Consider the following 13223-nt stretch of genomic DNA (forward strand, 5'->3'; position numbering starts at 1 on the left):
TCAAATATTAAATGTGGACTTATATAAAATGAGTAGGTGTAAGAAGGCGAATCCTAAAGACAAATAGTTTAAACCAATGAAGAATTTCTCTGGAAAGAATAAAGAGTAAGTGACTAGGGGTAGGAGAGGAGCAGGAAGGAAGGGCGGATGAAAGCGTCCTCGCCTAATCGTTTATAAATTGTTGTTAAGAGACAAAATTCTCTCTATGCCCAGATTATGTAATTTATCCAAAGTGTGCAGGCTCTTCTGTTCAGCAGTGCTGATAACGACCCTAATAGTTTAATTACAACTTGCTGCTCAAGGAGATAAACAAGGCTGTTTGCTTTTTAAGCCAGGGGTTACAATTACTTTTAAGGGAGGGGGAAAGGAGCATCTGTGAGTAGATCTTATTGTGTCAGGAAAGCAACCTCAAACCAGCTGGAAAACAAAGCCCTGGGAGTGAGCAGCCGCCACAAAATTAGAGCAAAACCTCCCGATCTGAGCAGTGGAGCAGTAGGCGAGAGGCGTAGTAAACAGGCGTTGCACGTAGGTGGGCAGGGATAGAAAAGTTTTTGGAGGCCCGTCAGTGAGCACTTTCCCTGGGATTCCATCACCAAAGGACTGAGCACCGCCACCCTCCACCCCCCTCAGCTGTCCAGCTCATTGTCAGGTGTCTGTCACACAGCCCTCAGCTTCAGCACCACCAAGAGGACAGCTCCCCAACCAAAGAACACAGCCCTCAGCAACCGCCCTCCCTCATTGACAAACATCCTTCCCACCACATTTCTTTCTTACTGTTGTCTTTCTTGACACTGTGCTTTTAAGGGTATTTTCTAAAGGACATTTGGAAGGGACTGGGAGCTTGTTTGGCCTGTTTATTTCCAGATGAAAAGGAGACGAGTCCTCTCTGAAAAGTCCAATCTTTTCATTGGCTTCCAGAGCAATTTAACCAGAATAAAAGACTGCAAGTCACTGGCTTGAATCTGGTGGCAGAATGGTTCAGCCTAAGCCAGCACTAACAGAAACTTGAAACTCTTTTTTCAAGCTTTGTTTTGTTGTAAAAGCACCAGTAGTAGGTGAACAACCTTTATTAAGTGTCTCCTTAGCCCCTTTCCTTCTCTGCTAAGCCAAAGATGTTCAGGGAATATACCGGAGTTTGGTAAAAAAAAAAAAAAAAGAAGGAGTGATCCTTAATATCGCTGGGTTGGAAACAACCTTGATCCTAAAAGGAACTCTTCTCAGTCCTTTCCAAGAACTCTCACAGTCATATTCTGAATCTAGAACATACAAGTGAAGGATTAATAGTTCCAATGGAGACCACAGGCTACTACTGTATGTCACAAAAACTATCAAAGCTTCCTCCAATGAAGTCTTCTTTCCCCCAGTCACAAATCCATAGGCAAACATTCCAGAAGTGACAAGAAAACAAAGGGTTAAAAAAAAAAACAAACCCCAAATCACCAAAATAGGAAAAGTTACACTCCAAAGAAGTTGGCTACTTTGGCACACTCAGTTACCATCCCACCAGTCATAGGATATGGTTCTTTAGCAAATACATCTCATTTCTCTATGTAGAGCTTTCTCCTTCATTCAGACTTCTCAGTAGTGAGTAAAATAGTCATTATTTGAATTTTCTCTTTGCTCCAGCATGCACATACACACATATATTTTGCTTGATTCAGTTCCATTTTCAAGGGTTTAGTTTCCTAAAGAAAAAGATATCCTTTTCTTCTTAAACTTATTTTGAAGGAGGATTTTCAGGAAAATGCCCACTCTTTTTGCATTGGAGTTGCTATAATAGTAAGGAATTCTAGAAAGGAAGAGACACAAACTTGGGGGGCGGGAGGCAGGGGGACTTAGCAGTCTTTTAGAAAAGTTAGTGGTGAACAACTTCCTCCCAGGTGACAGGGACCCTGTACTAGGATAGGAGGGGGCAAGGGCGGTCTGCCCCTGAATCTGGAGCAACAGCAGCATCAGTGGAGACAGCGGACACTGATGTGTCCTTTCAGGCAACCCTGACAGGTCTCAGCGGACACAGTTTGACTCCTTGAATCCCTCAGTCCTTTCTGTGGCTCCTTTCTTCCTTCTTTCCTCCTTCCTCCCTTCCTTTTCCTTCCCATCCTTCCTGTATCCGCCTCTCTTCTCCTCCCCATGCTTCTTTCCCTCCCTCCTCCACCTCAGTTGCCCTTTTCACTTAATCCCATCTGGGCCACCTTGGGTACCAGTCCCACTGACAGCTTCCCATCACCCCACGTGTATCCCACAGACCATCTTATTACTATCATCACGATGGTTGCTTGCCAACTGCTGGGTCCGGTTCCCAGCTGTTAAACCCCACCCCCTCCTCTCTCCTCACTCCAAAGCCGCAGCAGTGGTATCAACCCAGCAGAATCACCAGAGTCTGAATGGCACCAACAAGTTCCACCCGCGGTAGCAGCCCCACCAGCAAACCACACCGGCGGAGCCTTGCCAGCCCCCTCCGCCCACAGCCGGCGGCGCTCGGGCAGGCTGACCCCGCGCTCCAGGCTACGCCTACGATCATTGTTATCGGTGACAGCACTCTCCTCTCTTCAAGGAAGGGGGAAGCCCGGCGTGTGATTCCCCGGCGGATGCAGGGATCCACGCGCTACCCTCCCCCACCTCCGCAAAACACACACACACACACACACACACACACACACACCCTCCTCACCCGGCACACAAAGAGAGCGAGTGCGCGCCGGGGACCAGCTGGGTAGGAAGTGGGGCGGGGTGGGGTACCAAAGGAGGGGCTGGGGGCTGAGCCAGCCGGGGAGGAGGGCAGGAAGCGGGGTGGGGGAGAGAGCGGGGCACGCGCTCCGTCCTCACCTGCCCCCAGGTTAAAGGAGATCCTGGCCTCGGCGAGGTACGGCGTGTCGCTCTTGGAGCGGACTCTTCTGATGGGCCGCCGGTCTATATCGTCCTCCGAAGATGCCGCCATTAAGGTGGGAGGCAGGAGCAGGGTCGCCCGGCGAGCTGAGAGGGAGAAGGAGATGGAGAGAGAGAGGGAGAGAGGCGGAAAAGGGGAGGGGGGGAAGGAAGAGGCTCGCACACAGGGAAGGGGGGAGGGGAGAGGGGGATGGGAGAGGGAGGGAAGGGGACGGGGAGGGAGGGGGGGAAGAGAGGGAAAAAAGAAAAAAGAAAAGGAGAGAGAAAGAAAGAGAGCAAAAGAGAGAAAAGGGTGAAGGGAGAGAAAGAAAACCCGTTAAGGATTTGTGGACTGGAGCAGAGATCATGCTCTCCCTGGCTGGCGCTCGCCCCCAGCCCGCCCCCCCTCACCCCCAGCTCCTCTCCCAGCCCCAGGGCCAGCGGGTTGGTGCTGCAGACGGACGGCCACCCCGCCTCCTGCCTGCAGCCCCGGGTTGCAGCTCTTGGCCCAGAGAGGCGGATGCGAAAGGGAGGACTCCAAAGATGCCCAGTCAGCACTGTGTCCTCTCCCGCCAAATGCACTTACCCATGCTTCTCAAGTGCACACGAGGGTCTCCTTAACCCCCAGGATCGTCTGGTCCAAGGATGCCCAACCAGACAGCCCAGCTTCAGCTTCCCTTGCATGCCATTATTAGTCCTGGGGTGCAAGCCTAGTCCCAGTTGGTCAGGGAAGAGAACAGGCTGGAGTACCCCTGTGCCCCTTTTCCCCAACTCTGGAGCTCAGATAGAGATGGAACCAGATGTAGAAGCATGTACAACTTTAGAGGCAGGTTGCCTGTAAAGTTTCTAGATTTGCTATTTTGAATGTAGACTAGTATGTGCTTAGGTGCTCAGTGGTGTCCAACTCTTTGCGACCCCATGGACTGCAGCCTGCCAGACTCCTCTGTCAATGGGATTCTCCAGGCAAGAATACTGGCGTGGGTTGCCATGCCCTCCTCCTGGGGATCTTCCCAACCCAGGGATCCAACCCAGGTCACCCACACTGCAGTTGAATTCTTTACCATCTGAGCCACCAGGGAAGACTAGGTATATTCACCAAGAATTGAGTGGCTTTTCTTTTTTTTTTTAATGTGGACCATTTTTAAAGTCTTTATTGAATTTGTTATAATATTGCTTCTGTTTTATGTTTTGGCTTTTTGACTGCCGGGAATTTGGGATCTTAGCTCTCCCACCAGGGATCAAATCTGCACCCTGTACTTGGTAGGCAAAGTCTTAACCACTGGCTTGCCAGTGAAGTCCCCCAGCAGCTCTCTTAGCACTACTGATTTTGGGGATATGTTCATCTCTATGGAAGTACCCATTCATTTTCACCTTCAAGTTTTGATTTGGTGATTTACAGCATGCACAGTGGTCTTTGGATTGGGCCTGTAGTCTCTGTAACTCTGTATCGTTGTTTTTGAAGGACAGGCTGAAGATCAAGGGCACCTCATATTTCTTTGAATGTCTGCACTGCAACCTTCCCATGTTATATAGTAGGAACAGCTAGAAAGGTTTCTGGAGTGTGCGTCAGAATGGTTTTGATGCTCCTACTGAACCTATTGACGGGCTCAACTCTTTGATGTTTGTCTTCTGGCAGCTTCAGTCACCTGGTCTTTTGTGGCCAGATGTTGCCACATTTCTTTCTAACAGGAGCCCACCTGGAGTACACAGATAAATGTTACCTTCATTCCCTTCCTGCTACAAAGGAAATCTCAGTGTCAAGTCATGCCCTTCAGTCTCAGAGGATGAAGTGCCGCTTCAGCGCTGCAAAACTTCCCTCTCCACTTCAGCTGTCAGTTCTAACTCTTATCCTGTATCCTTGCGCCCACCCTAGACTCTTCAGTCTCTTCACATTGGTCTCTTACTTCACACATAGGTAGTAACTCTTCATCTGCTGTCTCCTTGATGCTTCTTCAGTCTCCACCATACGGTTTCTCTCCCCGTCTATTTAACCTTCCCATGGAACTCTTGGCCCCAGAGTCTCCATTTTTCACTCCTAATCCCCTCCTTGTATCCCTACCTCTACTTTTTATTCCCACCACTCAGTCACCGTTACTTTAAAGGTCACCAATAGCCTTCCCCATTTCTTTCCCGAGTAATGTATCCTTCTTGAAATAATCCTTTCCTTTGGCCTCCCTGTACTAGACTACCTTCCTAATCACTGAATTTCTCATAGTTAGCCAACTTCCAGCATTTACTTTTAAATTACTTATCCTGGCTTTCAGGGCCCTTTACAACCTGATTCCCATCTGTCTTTCCTAACTCGTCTCCCATGGTTTCCCTCCAGTCTGTTCAGAGTTGTCCCCACAAGTCTGACTCGTTTCTTCATCTGCACCTTTCCTTGTGTTGTATACCACAAATTTCTTCCCAATGAGCTTTCCATTTCTCCCTCAGGAGTGTGAGATGACTGGCCCACTAGTCTTTGGCATGAATCCAGTACAGAGTAGATGCCCAAAAGGAGAGAAGAGGGAAGCAAAGAGTAAAGGAGAGTTGTACAACTAATGGGTCGATGAGTAGCTGAAATGGGGACAAAATCCATTTCTACCTGGTTTCAAATCCTGTACTTTAACCAGTATATTGATTTGCTAAGTGTATATATAATATATATTTTGGTTGACTATCCACATTTTAAATTCATTTTTCTATGATATTTGTCTCCTTATTATGTCCCATTTGTCTCTGTTAAACATAGACTAAAAATGGATGCCTCCCATCCCAGGAGGCACAACAGGGGTGTTTGGCTCATGAAATGAACAATGAAGGTTAATGCTTTTAGATGACTAATCAGGCTGCAAACCAATATCATGATCACAACATTTAGGTTCAAGCTCTTGAGGAAGTGCAAAAGTAAGGAAACACACTGTGTGAACTACACACTGTATAACTATGCCTGCATGCAGAGTTGCTTCAGTTGTGTCCGATTTGTTGTGACCCTATGGACTGTAGCCCGCCAGGCTCCTCAGCCCATGGCATTCTCCAGGCAAGAATACTGGAGTGGGCTGCCATTTTCTACTCCAGGGGATCTTCTCAACCCATACCTCTCTTTGAATGAATGCAGTGCTATTATTATTATTATTATTATTCTGCCTGCGCCACATGGCATGAGAGGGGCCTTACTTCCTTAACCAGGGATAGAACTTGTGCCCCCTGCAGTAGAAGCCCTGAATCTTAACCACTGGAGCACCAGGAAAATCCCTAATGCAGAGCTGTTTGATTATTCAAAAAGTTTGGGATTCCCCATGCTCTCGACTTTTCATTCATCAGCATTGCCATTATCAAAAAACAATCAAGTCATCTTCAGCTTTCTAGTCTTTTCTAGTCTTAGCTTTCTCTGTTTCTTAGATATTACTTAATAATGGTTCTTGACATCAAGAAATACATCTTTGAATTTCTGCTTCTTATTCATGTTTCAGAGGATTAGGAATGTAATATTGCTACTATCTTAAGTTTACTTTTCTTCACAAGAGTTTAAATGTTCTTTTATATTATCTCTATCATGTGGACCAGTATTATTAAAATAATTCTAGATAGATATACTTTTTACAAAAGGGACATTAAAATGCTACATCCATCTGCATGCACATGTTCTTCAATTATTTTATGACATTTTCATTTCTGACTATTTTCTTCCATTGTTTGGCTTCCAAAGTTTGCTGTCTTCTTTGTCTCGTCTATGTTTTCCCATTATCTTTTTTCACTTTGCCTCTTTTATTTCCTCCCGTCTTTTGAGGGAAGAAATCCTTTTAACAAGTCCCTTACAAAGTCAATCCCAGCTCATGTATCTCTCTCTTATCCTGTATGAAGGATTCACTCCTCTATGAGGGCTCATTCCAGTGTTTCCACAGTTTTCGTTCTCTGTGAATCCTTTCACAAACATGACTCTTGTCATAAAATATCTGACTGACTAACGTCAGGGGAAGAGCCCTGGGGTGTGCACTGGGGGTGGTGGGTGTTGCCCCCAGTCCGGCCACTACTGCAGTGAGCACCACTGGGCATTCACTGTCACCTCAGCCATAGAAGTGCAAGGGTCGTCTGGCGCAAAAACAGACACACAGGTCGATGGAACAGAATAGAGCCCCAGAAATGGACCCACACTTACACAGTCAATTAATCTATGACAAAAGAGGCAAGAGTATACAATGAGGGAAAGCCAGCCCCTTTAAGCAGTGCTGCTGGGAAAACTTGAGAGCACCTGCAAAAGAATCAAACTGGACTACTTTCTCATATTATCTATAATAATAAACCCAAGATGGATTAAAGGCTTAAATCTAAGACCTGAAACCATAAAACTCCCAGAATAAAACATAGGAGGTATGGCCTTTGACATCAGTCTCAGCAATATTTTTTTGGATATGTCTCCTCAGGCAAGGGAATGAAAACAGAAATAAACAAATGGGATGGCACCGAACCAAGAAGCTTTTGTACTGTGAGGGAAACTATCAACAAAACGAAAGGCAGGCTACTGAATGGGAAAAGACATTTGCAAATAATATGTCTGATAATGGTCCCAAATATACAAAAAGCTCATATATCTCAACATAAAAAATAATCAACTCAATTAAAAAATAAGCAGAAGATGTAAACAGGTATTTTTCCAAAGTCATACAAATGGCCAGTAGGCCCATGGAAAGATGCTTAGTATTAGCAATCATTATGGCAATGCAAGTCCAAATCACAGTGGGATAGCACTTCACGCCTGGCAGAGTGGTTTTTACTGGGGAGACAACAAATAGCAAGTTTTAGGAGAGGATATGGAACAGTGTGAAGGTTCCTCAGAAAACCGTAAATAGAACCAGCGCACAACACAGCAATTCCACTCCCGGGCACTTGTCTGAAGAAGACAAAAACATGGATTTGAGGGGATATGTCCAACCCTACGTTCACGGCAGCGTTGTTTACAGTGTGAAGAATATGGGAACAGTCTGGGTGCCCATCGGTGGATGAATGGACCGAGAAAATGTGGTATATGTATAGTTAGTGGAATTCCACCCAGTCATGAAGAAGAATGAGCTCTTCCCATCTGTGACAACGTGGACGGACCCTGGCAGGGATGAAGAAAGATAGAGACCGTGTGATCTCACTTACACGTGGAATCTAAAAAGCAGAAGAAATGAACAAACTTAAGAAAATGGAAGTGGAGATGTGGATGCTGAGAACAGAGAGGTCGTGGCTTGTGGAAAGGGATGGCGGGTGAGAGAGGTGGGTGAGGAGATTAAGAGGTACAAACCTCCAGTCACAAAATAAATGAGGCAGAGTAAGAAATGTGCATTGCGGGGACTATAGTCAGTAACTGTGTAATACCTTTGTATGGTGACATACTGTGAACAGACTTATCCGTGGGAACCATTTTGAAATGTATAGCAATGTGGAATCACTATGCTATACACCAGGAACTAACGGTGTTGTGAGAGTGAAGTCACTCAGCCGTGTCCGACTCTTTGCGACCCCTTGGACTGTAGCCTACCAGGCTCCCCTGTCCAGGGGATTTTCCAGGCAAGAGTACTGGAGTGGGTTGCCATTTCCTTCTCTAACAGTGTTGTAGGTTAATTATATTTCACAAATAAACAAATGAACTCATAGAAAAAGAGATCAGATTTGTGGTTACCAGCAGTGGGAGTGGGAGAGGTTATTGAATGGAGGTAGTCAGAAGACACATTTCAAGTCATAAGATAAAAAGTACTAGGGATGTAATAGACAACATGAGAAATATAATTAACATTGCTAGAGCTCATATATGAAAGTTGTAAAGAAGTAAAGTCTGAGTTCCCATCACAAGGAAAACAATTCTTCCTAATATATATACTTTTGTACTCCTCTCTGGATAGAGCAATTGACCCTTCTGTCAATAAACAGATAGGTTAGGGACTTTAGAGATAGGACAGCAAATGATAATCCAATGAGGTCAACAGGTGAATCTGCATAAAAGTACATAAATATTCTTTGTACTATTTTATTTTTGCAAATTTTCTGTAAGTTTTACATAATTTCTAATAAAAATTTAAAAGTACTAGTAAAAATGTTTCCTTATTTCTATTTGCAAGTTTGCAAGGATTAGAGATGACCTCCCATCATTACTTTAATCTTTCTGAAAAGTTATCATGTCAGCCATTCCCACAGGCTGCAGATGAATACAGTAATGATCTTAAGGGTAATCGATTCTACATTTATGCTAGAGGTGTTTGAATTTTTGTTAAAAAATTTATTCTAGAATAGCATTGTCAAACAGATGAAAGAATCGGGGCTGCATAGATTAAGTATACATGTTACACTATTTTGTGTATCTAACACAAGTTAGATATATAAGAACCTTTATACCTCGCAATTAAACCCAGTTAAAATCAGTGTGATGTCACTAAGTAGAGTGATGGTACTGAAAATCATTTATGTAGAAAATGCAAAATGCCAATAATGAAGATGAATGTTATTAACTACAATATCAAGCCAATAAGATTGCAGCAGTAACTTGCATAGGTTTTAAATAGGCTTAACACCAATGTACCAAAAAGGCTTTTGTGCTTTTTAATGAAGCTAAATTTAGTATGTAGCTGCTGAGATATTTTTTCTTTTCTATACATATGTATGCTTTGCTAGATAACCAAGAATCTGAGGAGCTGTTATTGGCACATCTTAGAGCTCTCCGCTTCAACTTGTAATTAAAGGAGCTGTCCATTCTGCATAGTTCTGCTATTTATTCCTATTTCTATGTGGCTAATTTTGTGGGGCCCACAAAGGAGAGGGTATGGGTGCCTAGTTTTTCCCACTGCTTCCCAGCATTCTGTCTCCTTGGTATTCAGTGTTGTGCAACTTCGAGCAGGGGTACACTATTCACATCACAGCCCATGTAAGTAGAATTATGGAATTGTGAAGGGCACAGCTTGTGTGGCCATACCCCAAAGGTGCTGCTGCTGCTGCTAAGTCGCTTCAGTCGTGTCCAACTCTGTGCGACCCCAGAGATGGCAGCCCACCAGGCTCCCCCTTCCCTGGGATTCTCCAGGCAAGAACACTGGAGTGGGTTGCCATTTCCTTCTCCAATGCATGAAAGTGAAAAGGGAAAGTGAAGTCGCTCAGTCATGTCTGACTCTTAGCGACCCCATGGACTGCAGCCCACCAGGCTCATCCATCCATGGGATTTTCCAGGCAGGAGAACTGGAGTGGGGTGCCATCGCCTTCTCTGACGGTGGTGGCTTCCCAAAGAGATGGTTCCATGTCTGGGCATTCAGACCAGCCCTGTTCCCTGTAGCCTCATGGGTCTCACATTGACTTTGCTCTGACTCTTCCTTTAGGGCTTCAGTACCTGGGTCTGATGTCTGGATAAAGATGAATACAATACTATTTAATACTATTGAATAGCTACCATAACATTGCATAGTGGTTTCTCCCCTGGAAGGACTAATATTTTGGTTTATATAAAATTGTGCATTGTTCTAAAACTACTTAAAAGATATCAGATCATATCAGTCACTCAGTCGTGTGCGACTCTTTGCGACCCCATGAATCGCAGCACGCCAGGCCTCCCTGTCCATCACCAACTCCCGGAGTTCACTCAGACTCACGTCCATCGAGTCAGTGATGCCATCCAGCCATCTCATCCTCTGTCGTCCCCTTCTCCTCTTGCCCCCAATCCCTCCCAGCATTAGAGTCTTTTCCAATGAGTCAACTCTTCGCGTGAGGTGGCCAAAATACTGGAGTTTCAGCTTTAGCATCATTCCTTCCAAAGAAAGCCCAGGGCTGATTTCCTTCAAATGGACTGGTTGGATCTCCTTGCAGTCCAAGGGACTCTCAAGAGTCTTCTCCAACACCACAGTTCAAAAGCATCAATTCTTCGGCGCTCAGCCTTCTTCACAGTCCAACTCTCACATCCATACATGACCACTGGAAAAACCATAGCCTTGACTAGACGGACCTTTGTTGGCAAAGTAATGTCTCTGCGTTTTAATATGCTATCTAGGTGGGTCATAACTTTCCTTCCAAGGAGTAAGCATCTTTTAATTTCATGGCTGCAGTCACCATCTGCAGTGATTTTGGAGCCCAGAAAAATAAACTCTGACACTGTTTCCACTGTTCCCCCATCTATTTCCCATGAAGTGATGGGACCGGATGCCATGATCTTCATTTTCTGAATGTTGAGCTTTAAGCCAACTTTTTCACTCTCCACTTTCACTTTCATCAAGAGGCTTTTGAGTTCCTCTTCACTTTCTGCCATAATGGTGGTGTCATCTGCATATCTGAGGTTATTGATATTTCTCCCAGCAATCTTGTTTCCAGTTTGTGTTTCTTCTAGTCCAGCGTTTCTCATGATGTACTCTGCATATAAGTTAAATAAACAGGGTGACAATATACAGCCTTGACATACTCCTTTTCCTATCTGGAACCAGTCTGTTGTTCCATGTCTAGTTCTAACTGTTTCCTGACCTGCGTACAGATTTCTCAAGAGGCAGGTCAGGTGGTCTGGTATTCCCATCTCTTTCAGAATTTTCCACAGTTTATTGTGATCCACACAGTCAAAGGCTTTGGCATAGTCAATAAAGCAGAAATAGATGTTTTTCTGGAACTCTCTTGCTTTTTCCATGATCCAGCGGATGTTGGCAATTTGATCTCTGGTTCCTCTGCCTTTTCTAAAACCAGCTTGAACATCAGGAAGTTCACGGTTCACATATTGCTGAAGCCTGGCTTGGAGAATTTTGAGCATTACTTTACTAGCATGTGAGATGAGTGCAATTGTGTGGTAGTTTGAGCATTCTTTGGCATTGCCTTTCTTTGGGATTGGAATGAAAACTGACCTTTTCCAGTCCTGTTGCCACTGCTGAGTTTTCCAAATTTGCTGGCATGTTGACAACAAAAGAGTCCGAAATGCAGTACTTGGATGCAGTCTCAAAAACAACAGAATGATCTCTGTTCGTTTCCAAGGCAAACCATTCAATATCACAGTAATCCAAGTCTATGCCCCAACCAGTAACACTGAAGAAGCTGAAGTGGAACAGTTCTATGAAGACCTACAAGACCTTTTAGAACTAACACCCAAAAAAGGTGTCCTTTTCATTATAGGTGACTGGAGTGCAAAAGTAGGAAGTCAAGAAACACCTGGAGTAACAGGCAAATTTGGCCTTGGAATACGGAATGAAGCAGGGCAAAGACTAATAGAGTTTTGCCAAGAAAATGCACTGGTCATAACAAACACCCTCTTCCAACAACACAAGAGAAGACTCTATACATGGACATCACCAGATGGTCAACACCGAAATCAGATGGATTACATTCTTTTAAGCCAAAGATAGAGAAGCTCTATACAGTCAGCAAAAACAAGACCAGGAGCTGACTGTGGCTCAGACCATGAACTCGTTATTGCCAAATTCAGACTTAAATTGAAGAAAGTAGGGAAAACCATTCAGGTATGACCTAAATCAAATCCCTTATGATTATACAATGTAAGTGAGAAATAGTTTTAAGGGCTGATAGATAGAGTGCCTGATGAACTATGGAATGAGGTTCATGACATTGTACAGGAGACAGGGATCAAAACCATCCCCATGGAAAAGAAATGCAAAAAAGCAAAATGGCTGTCTGGGGAGGACTTACAAATAGCTGTGAAAAGAAGAGAAGCGAAAAGCAAAGGCGAAAAGGAAAGATAAACATCTGAATGCAGAGTTCCAAAGAATAGCAAGAAGAGATAAGAAAGCCTTCTTCAGCGATCAATGCAAAGAAATAGAGGAAAACAACAGAATGGGAAAGACTAGAGATCTCTTCAAGAAAATCAGAGATACCAAAGGAATATTTCATGCAAAGATGGGCTCGATAAAGGACAGAAATGGTATGGACCTAACAGAAGCAGAAGATATTAAGAAGAGATGGCAAGAATACACAGAAGAACTGTACAAAAAAGATCTTCATGACCCAGATAATCACGATGGTGTGATCACTCACCTAGAGCCAGACGTCCTGGAATGTGAAGTCAAGTGGGCCTTAGAAAGCATCACTACGAACAAAGCTAGTGGAGGTGATAGAATTCCAGTTGAGCTATTCCAAATCCTGAAAGATGATGCTGTGAAAGTGCTTAAAAGATATAAGATATACTAAATAAAAACTGTTCGAGTATAGGAACCATGTCCTCTGTGTTTTGGAGACGTTTTCTGCTTCCCCGAATACGTGTATGGTGTGATAGCCAGCCTCCAGATGGCTCCTAGGGATCCCCAACGCTTGGCATTCACATCCACGCCCTCCCACACTCAATCAGTGCTGGTCTCTGTGACCATTAGAATATGGTGGAAGCGATGGTGTATCAGGAAATGCATTGCAACTTCTGTCTTGCTTTCTTTTGGAGT

The 13223-nt window shown here is 44.4% G+C and overlaps 1 protein-coding gene across 7 annotated transcripts in view; it reads right to left on the reverse strand.

Moving 5' to 3' along the window:
- PHACTR1 (phosphatase and actin regulator 1) overlaps window positions 1–13223 on the reverse strand; it is a 528680-nt gene that overhangs the window by 490727 nt on the left and 24730 nt on the right. For all 7 annotated transcript variants that reach the window (XM_059880401.1, XM_024983670.2, XM_024983671.2 and 4 more), the window contains exon 3: window positions 2827–2973. In XM_059880401.1, the coding sequence (XP_059736384.1) occupies window positions 2827–2973 (147 nt within the window). The remainder of the gene's footprint in view (window positions 1–2826; window positions 2974–13223) is intronic.

This window comes from Bos taurus, chromosome 23 (assembly GCF_002263795.3).
Source record: "Bos taurus isolate L1 Dominette 01449 registration number 42190680 breed Hereford chromosome 23, ARS-UCD2.0, whole genome shotgun sequence".
In the NCBI taxonomy this organism is placed as follows: domain Eukaryota; kingdom Metazoa; phylum Chordata; class Mammalia; order Artiodactyla; family Bovidae; genus Bos; species Bos taurus.